The following is a 17399-nucleotide window of genomic DNA, read 5'->3' on the forward strand; positions in this document are numbered from 1 at the left end:
ATTGGGGCTTCCTCACCTTTACCTCGCTGTTGAGGGCAGGCACACTCACTGCACTAAAGGACACTGCAACTAAATAGAGGTGGGGGGTATGCATGATGTTTATTAGCAGTCCATTACAACGCAGCTGTTTTCAGTACCCATCACCAGGGCCATAGTTTGTCAATGGTTGAGTTTGTGGATAACAAATTTGCAGCGCAAATGATATGACACGTATTTATGTTTAAGGAATATAAATATTTGTTTCTAATATGTGGATCAAAAAAGTCTTTTGAGCCAGTCAGTCAGAGAAGCTGGGTTTAATTTCTCCTTTTCAGCAGTGTCTCGCACCTGAAAAGGTAATTCTCCACACTTCTGGGATTCAAGTTCATTCACTTCAGTGATATGTGATCCACCTGCATGAGAACAAACTCATACTGCTGTCTTCTTCACACCATACCGTCATGCAGTATTCCCCTCTGCTCCTTTATTCTCCTCACAGTAAACCCTTATTCTGCAGGGCAATTGGGCTGTGTAGTCTGGGTGCCGCAGGAGGAGCGCAGGAGGTGCGTTACGGCTACAAACAGGCCACTACTTGTAGTGGGGACGTGCCTCCTCTGAAGAGCGGTGTAATCAGACACTCGGGTGAGTGACAAAGCCGTCTGGGTGGGTGTCGATGGCCCCAAGCCAGGATTAGATGCCTACTAAAATGCCCAGATTCTGAACCTGCAGCCATTGATGTGTCAGACGCAGGAAAACAAGAACCTCCCTCGAAGCGGGAAATCAGAGCTGAAGGGTGTAAATGGTGAGGTGTGGACAATGGAAGATGGAGCGAGTTAGTGCTGAGCACACTTCCCCTGCTATGAGGAGCAGTGGAGTGAATGTTTATTTATTTACATTATTTAATATAGGGCTGGGCATTATAGACAAAAATGGCACAGAGATTATATGACATATTGTGATTACGATTGCTTTGAAATAAATTAAAACACAAATGGTGAACCCTTTGTTGGATTATGTTAATGCTATAATTCATTACAGAATGCTTGTCTGGAATATTTGAAGTCATCAAGATGCTGACATCAGAGAATTAAAAAAAAAACAAATGCCAGATGACTCATCTGGATATTGCCACCTTTTCTGATATCCTTATTTCTAAGGCTAGTATTGCAATAATGAATAACAATATATTATTAATATTGTGTTGCACTGCTGTAATCTACAAATCATGCTGTACATGAGGGGAAAAGGAAGGTCATAGCTTCCAGCATGTTGCTGGGCCATATCTTATGGTGCATGTACTGATGTGTGCAAACCCAGCAATCCCATGATACAGGTCACATTCAGGGGGTAATGTGCATGACTCTCAGCTGTCTTTCGAAGCTGGCAAGTGCTCCTAAACACACGAGTGCAAGCGTGACCCAGCGAGTTCTGTTCTGACCTTACAGCTCCTGAGTAACATGAGAAAGGTCTTCGCCTCTATTAGCCCCCGTGCACAGCCTGTTCATACAAGCGCACATGTTTACATGTGGAAATGGAAGTGTGTGGATGTGTGAGACTGTATGTGTTGTGAACTTGTATGCCTGTACGTGTCACAGGAAGGGCCCGATGGCTTAAGGCACATAACTTCCTGATGGGGGGGTCAGCACATGGCTAGGAGGGGCTCTGTAAACAAGAGCAAGGCTGACTAAGAAAACAATATTGATTCAGGTCTGTGGCAGAGCACTAACATCTATCTTCAAACACCACTCACCCTGCCTCAGTGCTATTTAAAAACTACAAATCTATAAATTAGTCAAGAACAGGCCCATGCATAGTGTAGAGAAGCTTGTCAAAAACTGCTACCAATGTCTGACGTATGCGTCAATAACTTGAGTGTTGATGGCTCAGAATACTGTTTCTTACTGTTGTCTCCATTACGTTCTAATCTTGACCATGGTTTAGCATTTAGAAAAAACATCTAGCATGTAAAAGACACTTATTGTAAGAGGAGCAACAAAATAAGCACTAAAATGGGAAGGCACCAGTATGAAGGAATTTGCTTCATATTATGTACATGTCAGTCCAATTGTGAACTGACTCCAGAAATGTCCACATTAAAAACAGTAGATCCTCTAAGTTTCACTGTGAATAGTGCCAAAGTGTCTTTTCTGAAATCAACACAATGATTTCAGCACTGACTACAATGTCACAAAAGTGGAGCTGCTATCTTCAGTTATCCCCAAACCAGCACCACTCCTAACCACACGCACACACACTCATGTGCACGCACACACATTTTAGCAAGGCAGTCTGAGAGAAACACAGGGTCTTATGATTTACACCGAAGTCTGATCCACATCAACACTGCGCTCATCATCAAACTTAACATTAGATTGAAAGAAGTCAAAGGGAGTCCACGCTTTAGAGAGAACTCTGCCTCTGACTGCAAATCAGTACAACAAAAGCTGGAAGTGACTGCCAGCACCTCCCATGGTTCCTGACGAATTGGTTTTGAAAAGAAACCCAACAACAGATCCTCCGGCTGAGCCGATATCACTCTTCCTCTTGAAAATATCAGTTTCTCTGTTTGTCTGCAAAACTGATAGTGTAGAAAGAATTTCAATTAGGCTCAAGGGTATAAGTCATTTTGCAGAGGAGCAAATCTTAAGAGTGCATCATAAAATGGTTTATCAAAGCAGAATAGATTACATTATATTAATACTGTGAGAAAATACTTCAATTCTTCCATGATGTGTAATTGCTTTTCCAAGACTGTTATAGACTGATCTTCATATCTTATCTATGACATAAATACAAATTACTCTAGTAACGCATAAAGACACAGAGTATAATTTGATTATAACTCACTCATGAATATGAGGAAAAAAATAACAGGAAAAAGAAATACATTACAATCTTTGCCTCAATTGAAGGGCACATTGTTAAATGTTAAACTGTTTGTGGAGTTCTGAATGAAGCCATAATTTTGCCCCTGCTGAATGGGTTAAGATTCACTAAAATATAAGGAACAGTGTCAAAATAGCACACACAACAAAAAAACTCAATTATGGGAGGAGATACAAATAAAACAATTACAAAAATTAATTATGGGAGGAGTTGCGAATAGTGTTGGTTAACGCAATGATGTTACCAATATCTCAGAAAATGATTTCGCAATGCGGTTGTCAAAGTCCCTGGAATGCAGACCAATGACATGTTTCATGCTCATTAGGACCAATTTATAAAAGCCTGTACACCACATCCAGTGGTGCCACACTGTCTAATTAAAACCACATAATAAGTAGATCGGGTGTTAGCTCATTATTGCATTTTCTTATTTATTCATGTAAAAAACAATTTTATAAACCCCTTATGGTGTGATCGTGACAAAACATATTCTGTTTTTTCAACATATTCTGTGCTATCAGAGCAGCCAAGATTTAAAGGGACACTTGTTATTTCAAGCCCCATTCCCCATTCAGATCACTTCATAGCAGAGGTGAACAGAGCCTACCAAATCTATGGATTCTCTTATGATGACATGCTAGGTTACATTTCAAAGCCTTTGAAGGCTAGACAATGTCATAACAGTCTCTCCCAGCAGCTACACAAACAAATAAAGAGTGTATGACATGCACAAATAACATGTATAACAGAGTATAACAAAGTCTTTGTTAGACCTGACATTACAGCAACGTTTCTCAATGAGCCCTGGTCTCCGTGTTGTACTGTCTTTAAAGAACAAAACTCACTACTCTTGACCCTCTTTCTCAGCAATCTCACAGAAACATATAATGATGCCCTCACTGGAGTCCTCGCTGGTGCATTGCCCAAGCTCATCTTTCACAGGGTGGCTGCTGCTAAGGTTCAATGTACTGCATTCTCACTCTGGTTGGTCACACAGTGGAAAGAATTATTAGACTTCAGCAGGACACGTCTGGTGTATTCACAAGCGGGGCGGAAGAGGGTGTGGGCACAGCTGTGCACTCAACAACACAAAAGCACATTTTAAAATGAGGAATTCTGCATTTAATAGCACTACCCAATGAATAATTTTTAACACTACAGTAATGAGCTTCTGGGTTTTTGATAATTTATTATATGTAATATGCAAAGCACTTTGAAATGCTGATGTGTATACAATGTGCTACACAACTTTTAAATAAAGGCACAATCACATATTTCACAAGAGTAACTGACAGCCACTGTATCGAAGTTTTTAAACCATATGAGGTAAGGTTGGGTTCTGCTCTTCTCATGTTCACAATTCTAAACATAAACCCTAACAATCAATGACATGCAGAAACACATGAAAGATTCAAATCCTTTGTTTTTATCTGCAACACTTGTAAACAGCAAAATCAAAAATACAGTATTTTGTCTCACGATGAGTTGGAACAGTTGTATTTTAAAATGTGTCATTTTTTAGAATCAATAATAATATAAAGTAAATAATGGAAACAAACTGTTTTAGAAGGCCAAATAAGACGTCAAAAGAAATGTATTGTCCACCCTTGCAATGCAGTTTTTATACATTCAACACGTTTACAAATTATTTATATAACTTCTGAAGTTTGAGATTTTTTTAGAGAATTACCCACAGCAGCAAATAAAAACAACAATGCAAATACCAGCTAAGGCAACAATCACATACGGCACCTCTAAAAGAGAACTAAGTTGCTAAAAATGCTCCTTTACTGACAGCACTTATGATGGGACAGTGAACATATAAAACACTGTTCAGTTTGCTTTACTTCAGTTAGCATATATAGCACTTAACATTGTATTTGCAACAAGAACTCCTCCACTGAGGCCTAATCAGTCCAAGTATGAACACCACGCGATCATGAAAGACCTGTCAATTTTCACCTATACCCTCTGCATTTCCATTTTAACAGAAACAACAGGACTTAAGATTTAGTTAGCACGGGAGCACTAATGGAATGATTCCATAATGGTACTTACAGAGCTAAAATAAGAGGGTCGTACGCGACACTAGATAGCGTAACCCTCTGGAGGTACACGGACATACTCTCGTCTCATTCTACCTGGGGTTCTTCTGCAAGTGCGTTAGGGTCATGAAAGGGATCAGATGTATAGCACTCATTAAAACACAGGGATCTTTTGTCCTTACCCATAGTCCAACCAAATGTGTTTTCCCCTCAGTCAATAAAACTTTCTCCTCACTAATTGCTAATGAGCCCTCAGAGATTCCACCAGAATCTTTCACAGAGATGAGGAAGTGTGGGTCTGGGTCAGGATTTGCCCCACTCCAGCCGTGCTCAGACACTTCCCACAGTGATTACCTGACAGCACAGGGTTCAATCAAACCAGGGGGATCATTAAAGTACAAAGCTTTGCTGAGCATCTCAGGATACTCATTACAGCACAATGCCTGGCCATGGCTTGGGCCAACTGCCAGGCATGAAGCCAGAGAACATGCCCCAATGACAATACTGCCATGAAATAACACAGTCACTACTTTCAGGCTTGCTGAACTTGTTAAACAGATAAGTTAGTTAATGGTAAAAAGATCCCTTATTCTCCATTGGAAAGCACGACCAGCATACTTCAACACTCAGGTATTTCATTATGTGAATTCTTTAGGCTCAAAGTAAAGTCAGACTGAAGCATATGTGTGGGCCCAGCAATGCCTGCATTCTTAGCATGTTATCTGTCAATAAGCCTGACAGGCTGTGGCCATAATACAAGGACGATTTCCAGGCTTGTAAAACATCTTAAAATATTGGCCTCAAAAATACATTTTTCACAAGCAATATCTGCGTAGTCTTTTCAATCAATGATCTAGCTAGAATTTGACTATAGATATGAAAGACCATAAATTATGGAAATGAATAATATAATGACCTTTTGTTACATAATTTCCATACCTGCAGAAGGTAGAAGAACAAAAAACAAGTCCAGCACAGTAATAGTCCAGTATGAAAAGCGGGGGTGGGGGGGTGGGGGGGGAATGTGATGATGGGAAAAGCTTCCTCTTATCATCCGCTGCAGTATGGCCCCAGCCTTGATAAAGAAGGCTAGGCAAAGTACTGCTGCCTTTATCAGCAATCACTACCCAGCTCTGATCTAGAGCCTCCGATCCAGAGACCCCAATCTTCTGCTTCTGATCATACTGCTTCAGAATTGGTAACTTTGGTTTGATTAAAATGAACTCTGGTGCGATTGCTCTGTTAGCGCAGTTCGTTAAGAGTAAGAGTGAATGCTTTCGAACTCCAGTGCACACCAAAGAAGTGGACCAATACCACCTGAGTAGGTGGGTCTCGGTCTGTTTCTAAATGAATTCTGGTGTGGTTCAATTGAAGCATGAACATAATACAAACCAAAGTCAACTAAAGGAATCAAAACACAGGATGTGCTGTCACAAGATTCGACAAAAAACACATTGTGACAGAACAGGGTACATGGGAAACAGGCATCATAAACTTAAGTCGTCTCCTTTTAGCAGTGTACGTTCTTTGTTTATGTGCAGAGCAGGACTTTCTGGAGTTGTTCCTTAATCTATTTTACTACCTCTTATTGTGTTTCCAGATGATAAAAATACCACCAGGTAAACACAACCCCAATAAGTGCATCATATATTTTAAAACTTACTTTGGTTGGATTGTAATGAGTGTGAACGCTTAGCAAATCAGGACTAAAATGCAACAATATATCATTTTCTTGCTTGGTCTGGACCAAGGGAACCAAACTTCAAGTATGAACACACCTCTAGTGAACTGTTGCCAGGACCAAGGGGCATGCACAGCGAACTGTCGCCAGGCATGAAGGGTGGACAAAGCTGCAGGCCTGCAATGTTCCTAGGTACTGAAACAGCTCCAGTCACAAAAGCTCACACAGACATTTTGACCTTGTGTGTAGAAAGTGAAATGTGAAGGTTAATAGAGAGCGGTAACCTAGATGACGTTACAGCATGGTGGAGATAAAGAACAGAGATGTATTGAAGGTTTGTTCTGACAGGCAACATACAAATTGTGAATTGCTCTAACAAACTGAAGAACTCCAATGCCACACAAGCCACTCTCAGTCTTCCTCTGACTTATTTATAACTCAATTTCTTTCACAATCCGTAGGATCCAATCTAGCTGCTGTCTCTTTCATCACAAATCATGACCACTGATGTAATGAAGGCTGCTTTCCAGTGAGTACAAAGTCTCTTACTAGATCTCCTTGAACTATTAGGCCACACAGCACTGTGACCACTTTGAGCCCTCTGAAAGCTTAAGTTCTCTCAGCATAGTTGTCTAGCCTGCACAGGCCTGAGGCTGATGACACAGACGCACAATGCTTCAGCAGCTGTAATCGCTTTTTTGTACGTCACAGTGACCTCATGCCCAGCCTCTTGGGACCTGGCTGAAACTGCATGGTTAACTGTACTGCACAAATACCTAAATGACACTGCAGGCCCTAAGGATTTACACAGTGGGATTCCCCAAAGACCAGTCTAGAAGATTGAATTTACCACCAATGCTTAACCACACTTTGCCCTTGAGTGCATACTTCAGTCACTGACTGTAATCTGTTTGAAAACCGCCAGCTTGTGACATGACCAAGGAAGAATTAAAGTGTAAAGATCTGTCCCTTGATCATCTGGGACCAGTGTAGGACCAAGAGTAGCAGTACTCAGATCTGGAAGGCATCATTGACTGTGACATGGACTTGTATTGAAATGTCTCAAAGTAATGCTCTAATACTCACAGTTTACATCCTGATCTGTGGCAAGGCCCATTCCTAAAGATTTATTTTCCCTTCAATACTATTATTTTGAACAGCTATCTTAAAAAGGTACATATTTTCTGTCATTAGATTACATGCTACTCTCCTATTAAAATAATGACCTTCAGTGAATCAAACAGGTTAAAGCACTGCCTACATGCAGCTTTTAGGTTAGACTGGATTCAAACAGAGAGACTGGATGCCATAGACTGCTCAGGTGAACAGTTTCTCAAGTCCACTCTAATGCAAGAGAGACTGTGCTGCCTCAAAACATCCAACAGACCTCATCTTTCTGAGCAGGTGAGATTAAAAGTTATGATTTTATTAATTCACTGGGTGAAAAGCAAAACATATACAGAGACTGGTGAAAAACAGTAATAGTAAATAGAAATAGTCTCTAGCTCTGAATATCCATAAACATAGTGCACCTCAGAATTTTCCCCAACAGTCTGTCTATTCTACAAGTCCTACACTCACACAGACAGCAGTAATAATTTGACTATGGCTCTCATGTCAGCCAGGTTGTTTGGTGTCACACTGGCTTGCAACCACATAATAAAGTGGCACCATGAAGGACAGTTTTTGGTTTTAGACCAGTTTTGATGTCCTGGTGGAGTATGAACAGGAATCTTCTTTAATTGAGCGGCAAATTATAAATGATGGAGCCCAAAAGGCGGTGTGACTTAGCCACTGCCCCCTGCACAGGTTACATTAGCAAGTTACATTAGGCCATTTGCTTATGTCCTCAACTCTGCAGCTGGTGGGTTTCTCCAGCCCTGAGGGTGTGACTTTACATTTTAAAGCTGAGATACAAGATAGCTCTTTGGGATTAGCTGCCCCACAACATAAACTTAGAGATCGGCTTGAAAGTGGTGTACAAACGGGTTGCTCCTGGCTTCTTCTTTTTTTTTTACATTAAAATCACAAGCATTTGACAACGATATAATTTGTGTTAAACTGTTTTCTGACATTGGCAACACAGAAGCCCAGAATTTCACTAGTGCCCATTCTCCAATAAAGGTACATTCCACATTCATTTATTGTAACCACCCTTGAATTTTGTCAAAAGTTAAGAAATTTTTAAATGCCAAAGGACTTTTCTTAATTATAATTGTTGTCCAATTGTCTCTCACAGCTGTGAGTAATGTTTTCACTGTTAACATCCATATTTCTGTTATAGAGCAAATTCTGTCCTTCACATCTTCAGATGTAAATATGATCCAGACTATATCATAAGACTATATCATATCATAAGACTAAAGAAAAAAAAATTCAAATTAGAATTAACCAGAAGCTTTCTGTAACAGATACTATTGCCTATGACGGAGTATCTCTGAAGAGCAAGGCGAGTAACCAAGAAACGTGCTGCATGCCACAAGAACTCACATTATGAACAAGCTCCAAGCATCTTCCTGAGGAGAAATAACATAATGCACCATCGGATTGTTCCGCGGTGACTCACTGGCGTGAGTGCGCTAGAGCACAGGCTGTCTCTGTTTAAGGGTGTTAGAGCAGAACACAGAGGGACCGGGGGGATGAGCCATATGTTTGCCCACTCGCTTGGGCTGTTGCGAGGCATCATCTGCCCTGACTGATGAGCTGAGAAGAGACAACAAAACCTCAGGGTTGACCTCTCACTTCAGCAGATGAGGGCAAGACTCCGTTTTAGGCATCATTGACAGCAAAAGTATAAAAGATTCATTAAAAAAAAATCAATTTCTCAAATGTATGGAAATATCCCTCTGGGAAACTGCAGCAATGGGTTTTGGTTTCAGCTTGATGATGTACTGAGGCTTTTTTGTAAGAAAACCCCAAGTGTAACACATGAACCTGTATGGCAAGCAGCAAAGCAAATTGCAAGTAGCCCAGCTTCAAAGATCCACACTTATTGATAATGGGCTACTTACAGTACATAGGGAGTGTTCCATACATTTTTAATGTACACCATTAATTATTGACATTTGTTTGATTTGTGCCTGGAGTCAGGACCATTCAGCTGAAGTTGCTGGCATTCAGTACAGTATGAGTTAACACTTGTTTAACTGCCTTAATGGCAGTCTACTAAGGAGGAAACAAAAAAGTGTTAGTTAACCATTAAAATATGAAATCGACATTAAAATATTTATGCACTTCAGATAGTTTGTCTAAACATTTACCAAGAAATTTTACAGTATTGTCTTTGCTTTAGGCTCAATGCAACCATTTTGACATTTTAGAAATCTGTTTTACTCTACCTGGGTCCATCTGCAACATTACAAATACAAATCTAATCACCAAGCTTTCAGGAGTGAACCAGCAGTTTTAAACAATGGGCTCTTTCTTTAGCCATTTCTTTCCATTCCTCACAGTTGCCACATCAAGAATGTAAAATGTCCATTCTTTATGTTGTGCTTTTGTTTTCCTGTGGGGCTGTGGGTTTATTTTATGACTCCTGTCTGAATGTGTCACAGCACCAATACCATACATCCCACTTTCTCCTTGCAAAGCCATTTCTTTATGAGACAGCTGCTGTTTAATCTGGAAAAGAAGGAAAACTTAACGCAGCTATGTTTGTTGTCTCAGAACAACCTCACATTATAGTGGGAAAAATGCTTCTTAGAAATACATTTCAGAAGAAACATTTGTTGGCAGGTATTTCTGGCCCTTATCCTAACAAATAAACCATTACAGAAAACAAAAACAAAAACAAAACAAACAAACAAAAAAAACAAACATACATGTCAATTAAACACTGGGTTTCGGGACCTTCAGAAACCCAATGAGAAACTAAAAGAAGCCATGGTGACTTTTAGAACATAAAGGCATATTTAAGGCATAGCGTTAAACATCTCCTGCTGGCCAAGTCAGTGAACACCAGTCCAGGAGTTACAGAGTAGAACAACTCTTCTCCCTTTGAGCATGACAGCTTGGCCTCTGGCAAGTCCTCTGTTGTTCAACCTGACTGACTGCAAACTCTGATTACCTGCCTAATTATATTATGAAGAAGATGCTCCACATGACTCAGATTTATCTACTCAATAAAGTTTTATCATTTTTCATTTCAATGGCAGTTAGGGTCCTACTGAAGTTGAGGCAGTTTGTTGTGTGCATGAGTAGGGCGTAAATCAATAATGACCTCTCTGTAGTTTTCACAGAATCATTATCACCTAGTGTGTCTGGAGGGAGAGCACAGCAAGAGATGAAAAGCAAGAAAGAGAGATGAAGGTAATTATCTCCTTATCTTTTCATCACTCCCTTGGAACCTGAAGGCACAGCCCACTCCAAAATGAAGTGTCTACTTGATTACCTGACCTTTCCACATTACTGAGACATCTGGCTTCTGAAACATAATATAAACATAATATTTTAAGCAGGATCCTCTGAATCATGGAGGTTTATTCCATCTGGATCCTTTTCCATATTCATTATGAGAGACAGAATTTCTGAATTAATCTCTGTTATGGTCTGCCAAAAACAAAAGAATAAAATGAGATGTAGATCTAGACAGAATGGGAAGTTACACACAGTTTTCACCAGTGTTAAAATAATGTTTAGGAAAAGGTCTTACCGAGCCCAGGGCATTGTCAAGTACCCAAGTACCACATGTGTTCTTCCCCAGAAGAACCCAAACCCACAGACCACTTTAACTCTTTTTCACTTTACCACCCTACCTTGGTGGTCAAAAAAGGAGGTTCAAAAAGTCACCAGTTTCATCTGGTGTTTTACTTCAAAGCTACTAAAGTCTATGCCCCAGCAGCCAAGCCTGATTAACTGACAGAATTCAGAACGACTGCAGTGATTAAAAGTTCAAGCCCAGAGGACTTTGGCAATAAGTCACACATTGCAAGCAAAGTGAGAGTGTATCCAGGTCTTAGCCTTCAAGGGGTGACCTCTGACCCCTTTCCCACCTACCCCCAGAGTGAAGCTGTCCTCCTGCCTGCATATAAACAAGCGGCCTCGTTCATGCAACCAGATCCTCACCGTGGAATGCTGTAACTACGGTGTCACCTGTGCGGTGGATTGTACCAGACCACTTAAACCACCACACATGCAATGTTCTTTCCTAAGTTATTCAGCATGTTAGTAGTGTGAGCGATTGTTCACATCATCTGTTTTACAAAATAAAATGGTCTAATGAGTGCCACTTTCACTGAAAAACACCATCCATGTGAAAACAACCAAAGACAAAAGGGCAAAAAACTGAAGAATGTGAAAACCCTTAAAACCAATGAGGGAAGCAAAAATCATTACATACAGAAAACATTACAAGACAACACATAATTTAAGCCTCTGTCTATTGCCTTAAACAATGCTGTCCGTCATTTTAACAGGGTAAAAAAATCCCTATACTACCACTCTCACTATAATACACCAGTTGTCACCAGCTCCTGTCACCATGGCACCAAGAGTCTATAAAGCTGTAAAAGCAGCTGTCCTGACCATCCATGTCTGTCTGTGTGAATCTAAAAAGCAGATGACAGCAGACAGTGTGTCTGCATGTCAATCCAGCCAGGAAGAAACCACCAGTCATTGGCATGGAGACAGTCAGACATCAGAGATTCCCATCCACAGCGTTCTGCCAGCTAGCCGGATCCTAGAGAATCCTTAATCAATATTCATAGGGATGACTGGGGAATTTGGCACTGTTGCAGTCAAAGATCCTCCATGGATGGCTAACGTAAGCATAATTAGCATATACAGCGTCGCTGCTTATCTGGCCAGTAGACGGACACACACCACTAACTCCACTGGCCCAAGTGTCGCATGATTGATGAAACTAATTACCACATGGAGCAGCTTAAGCAGGAGGCATGCAGGGGTACAAAAGCTGCGAGAAGAGGGAAAAAAAAACGTAAAGCACACTTTTCCTCATTATCTCTTTATTTGCTTGGCTTTCTCTTCCTTTTAAAATCACCGATGCCCAAAACTGTGAACTTTCCTTCTGCATTTGCACATTCAGTACACTTTAGGTGTCATAAGCAAGACAAACCTGCAATGCACCAACAAATCCAATATGACTGGGACGTTTCAGAATTACTGAAGCTACACACCTTGATGTGAACAGGCCTATATAATTCTAGTTAATCTTTTCTGTGCAGAATGCTGAGACATGCCTAACACTTGTAACCATTTAAAGAATACCTCCACCATGACAAGACATAATTATAGAAGGCAGGCCTAATGTTGCTTCAAGTCAGAAAGGAAATCCATCATCCTGACTACCATGTGATTGTTTCAAAGAATGTTCTAAAGAATCGATTAGCTCCTTTAAACGCAACTCTTTAGAAAGGTTTCTTTCAAGGTTGGATGAAAAGGAGGAATAAAGTCTTCTGAGCTTGCTCTTTTCACCTTTTCGGTGTCTCATTTGAGGCTCCAGGCTATGTTTTCAAAAGGCAGTTGTTCTAATAAAGCACCTTTCCAACTTCAGCACCTTAGGAGGAGGGAAATTTCATTGTAGTCTGAAGGTTCTAAGACTATATCTGCTGTCGGGTGATTTATTTACACCAGTCCCTGAAACCACTCACCCTAGAGGAAAATCTGATCCATTCTATGGAGGCAAATCACGTTACTCTAAATTCGAGACTAGTTGACACTTTGATTATTCAATTTATCTGGGTGAAAAAGGTTAAGGTCATTGAAAGCATCCTCTTCTAGTGAGAAGGACAAATGTGGTCCACAGTGCCAGTTATTCCTGTAAGAATTCAGGGAAGTCCTATTGTCTGGTCAAGCAGTGTGAAAGTGGGGCATGGGAGAATGGTTTGCTGTAAAACCAACATGCAACACTGATGTAATGAAGCTTATACTTGCATGTGTTTGCTGGGGAGGAGTTAAATCAGCCATTACACGTTTCCTTCTGCTTCACTGGCAGGAGAATAAAGGGGCTTTTGTAATTACTGTTAAGGTAAGTGGGATATTCGTCACAAACTCCTTACATTCCACAAACCTGGCAACTGCAGCGAAGCACTGTCGCTGTGCCAGTGTACACTGTGGAATGGCACAAATGAATATTCAGCATGCCTATTACTGAAGAAAGAAATGCAGCAGAAAGTCATTATATGTCTGTCTTGTAGACAAATATTATGTAAACAGCATAGAGTTGAAATGTAAATGAACTGATTCTGGTGGATGACCAGAGTTGAAAAACGGCAGCACACACTGTTCACTTGTCCTCTACGCTGACAACGCCATTGTCCCTGAGATTTACCCTAGATCCCTACAATTACTGGCATCTATGATCTAGGGCACAGAAGACCTGTCCAAAGGGATCCTTCTCTTTCTCAGACCTTTGCGGTCATGTAGAGCCCAGAAGCCGGAGGGAGGTAGAGGGATTGTAGGGTAACGTCATCATACTACTGATTAAGATCTCATCCTGCCCAATAACAGACTGTGAGCCCATGTAATACAAATATGGCTTGGAGCTGTGCCAAGCTGCCACACGAGAGAAATGAATGAGTTCCACTACTCCAGTCAAATCCAGTGTTCTACTACCCCAGTCAGATCTGGAATTCCAGAGTTGGGAAACTTATGCCTGTGAGGCTAGGACTCATACTTCTTCAAAAGCTCCGCAACACACAGCATGGTTCTCATGGGAGCAAGAGGCACAGTTTGCCTAATAAAAGATAACCTGGTGATGGATAAACTGCTACAAACTGAATGCTATATGAACTATAAAAGAACTATTGCTTTCCTTATTGTCTGCACACTGTACACTCATGGGATACTTATAGTGCTTTAATCAAGGCCTGATTACCACTTCATGGCCCATTATGCTGTACACTGCTTTTACTGGTGTCGGCCTCGTGTATAATGGAGGTACAAGGGTCCTGGATGTCAGATTTGAAGCTGACTGTAGATTTTATCTGCTCTGACTTTGTCCTTCATACCTCCACTTTGTAAGCAAATATAATGGCGGGGAAGCAAGTATACACAGGCAAATGCAAACACACATGCGTACACCTCCCCTCCCTCCAATCCCACACTTTCACACTCTATATGTGATAACCATGTTGTTCTAGTACCGGAAGGTATCTGGCCTTGTAATGCCTAGGGCTTTACGCAGAACTGAGATGAATCTGTCTTCATCATCAACATCCTCTAAAAGTGCAGGCTGTTTTTCTGCTCTCACTCAATTGTTGTGACTGTACCCTGATGTAAAAGCACGGTGATACTTTAGCACGTTCCCCTTTTCTGGGTAGCTGAGGCTTTGCATGTCTAATGGATTTTTTGTCCAATCGTGTGCTTAACTGAACACACAAAACTCCCACACTTTTAAAGCCTTTTAATGATTCACTTTACAGAAGTGCAAGAGAAACTCAAAGAAGCATGAAGTCTCAACATAAAGTGAGACAATTGAGGGACTTTCAACCCAATTATATTTGCAAATCTTTCTGGAAAAAGTGTGCTTAGCCTGGCAGAAAAAGGACAGAGCCAGCACAAATATGTAATAACAAGTACCTCTTGTCTCAGGAATTTAAATTCTGGCGGATCAGATCAAAGGCTCAGCAGAGATTTCCTAAGTCCTGTCCTGGTTTCAGCCACAACACTGCATCACACGCACTCTTAGCTGCCCTTGTTATTACAGAAGCCAGGACTAGTTTGATTCCCTACTACCCACAGGTCATGCTACAGTTTCTAGGCCCATGTTCACACATTGACTTCACAAAATTTCTTGAAGTCACTTTGAAATATATTTTTTCCAAGTGGTCCAATGGTGCGACAGAAAAACTATTCGTCCATACATGCCAGACCTAATGTATAACAAATTGTGAATTTCAGCATGACAAGGGATGACGGGATGGGCACTAGTCTGGCACGGACGCAATGCCGAAGCACGCATGAAGGCCAGCTGGCCATGCGGGCACCACAGTGGAGTTTAAAAGCACAGCGATTACCCAGTGGTGGGAGTGAGCCTAATAACACACGGTGAGAAGATCAACATGAACAGCAGCAGATCCAAATAAGCTTTCACAGTGCCTAGCTTCACCTCATTTCCTCCATCCCTATCATTGGAACACCCTCAAACAAGCACAGCACCTATGCCAGACCCTTACCCTACCACTCACATTCATTCCCACAAATTATTTACTCCAATTTGCTTATTGCATGGGATGAAATCACTATTGTTGCTGCAGTGTGTGCCAAGTTAAAAACAGTTGGCACTTTTGTAACACTTTCAATTACAAGAAAAAGGAAAAACAACTGCTTTGCCCACCTGCTTAACAGTCAAACACAACACAATCCTGTGTTTATCATTCATCAAATGCAGTTTTAACTAAGGAACAGAACTGGCTACATAAACAACTATGTCAGAGCCGTCTCTGCTCAGATTTACTGTTGGGGAAGCCTACAATCTGGACGATTTTAGTACAGTACCATATACACTGGAAATCTGTAAAGGTGATACATCAGTCATATCTATTCATACAGCATGAATAATTGTATTTTACCAGTTTGGTTTACACACATTAGTTCTCCCTATTAAAGGACAAAATTTAAATACTGAAAAAATAAACAAAGGTCTGCAGAAAGGGGGGCGGCTATGATCAGGACACTTGTCCGACCAATTGTCTGAGCTTTCTAACCCCATTATCATAAGTGATTTAATGATCTCTGCTGTACAGTCCCACAGATTACTGTTTCAGGTTCTTTATAGAAAAAAAAACGACTTATCCAGTAACCATCTCAAATTCGACGATGCCGATTATGTGGAAAATTACAATACTTAAAATAATCTTATTTGAGGTTAGTCTGAAGTGTCATTGATTGACGATCTGCAATACACACGTTTCCCACTACATGAGAAGTATGTGCACAGCTAACTCAAAGCACCAGTCGACTGCGCTTCTAAGCGCAAGTGTGGATAACTACAGGATAACTACATGAAACGCGCAGGTTCTCTGGTTACACTGCAGTACGACTAATACATGTAAACACAAGCATTTATCTTAGTTCTGACAGACTGTACTCTACGTCTATTAAAAATAACTATTGCGGAGTTCCCACAGGCTCACCGCGTGACCTATGCAGCAACTCAATTTTGCAGAGGACAGGCTTTTTAGATCTCAGCGTTACTTTGTAGATGAACGGTGTCCCTTTTTCCACCAATGCTGCCTGGGTTTCACTAGCTTTCTGTTTCTCTTTCACACGTGTTCATGTTAAAATCAATCCAGTACAAACTGTCAGTACTACTTTAGCAGCCACACAAACGTAGCTTCATTTGTCTACGCCGTTATTAATTTCTTGCTTCCCTACTTTGTCAAATAAGTCAGCCAAAAGTAGTATTTTTCACGGAGAAATTACGACTCATCTGCAAGGTTCCGAAGTTTCACGAGGGTTTAAAGACTCACCTGAGAGACAAGAGGGATGAGCGTTTGCTCCACCGAACGAGTTTTGATTTCAAGTCCGCAATCAAAGTTACTACCACTGCTGCAAGGAGATGAAGCCATTCCCGCCGACCTCTCTACAAATAGTATTGGCACAGCCGAGTTTATTTCTCAATTTGAGGCTTCGGTAAATCGAGCGCGGGTTTCATGAAAAACACTGTTCTTCGTTTGCAGCTCTCTGTTACAGAGAAGAACTCATATCGTGCGCTTGCAGTCCGCGGTTATTTAGCAATGCCGTCTGCCGGCTGAGTGTTCTTACACACGTAGTTGAACTAACTACGACGCCAGAACTGTGGAGGCTATACGGGACAGAGTGTGAGGCGTGCGCTCTCTCGGGGGTGT

At 41.0% G+C, this 17399-nt stretch overlaps 1 protein-coding gene across 1 annotated transcript in view; it reads right to left on the reverse strand.

Annotated features, from left to right (window-relative positions):
* Window positions 1-17367, reverse strand: part of ctnnal1 (catenin (cadherin-associated protein), alpha-like 1) — a 33089-nt gene extending 15722 nt beyond the window's left edge. The window contains exon 1 of the mRNA XM_027000932.3: window positions 17022-17367. Coding sequence (XP_026856733.2) covers window positions 17022-17120 — 99 coding nt within the window. The 5' untranslated portion in view covers window positions 17121-17367. The remainder of the gene's footprint in view (window positions 1-17021) is intronic.
* Window positions 17368-17399: the final 32 nt, after the last annotated feature.

This window comes from Electrophorus electricus, chromosome 2, assembly GCF_041902795.1.
Source record: "Electrophorus electricus isolate QZ-2024a chromosome 2, ASM4190279v1, whole genome shotgun sequence".
Lineage (NCBI taxonomy): Eukaryota > Metazoa > Chordata > Actinopteri > Gymnotiformes > Gymnotidae > Electrophorus > Electrophorus electricus.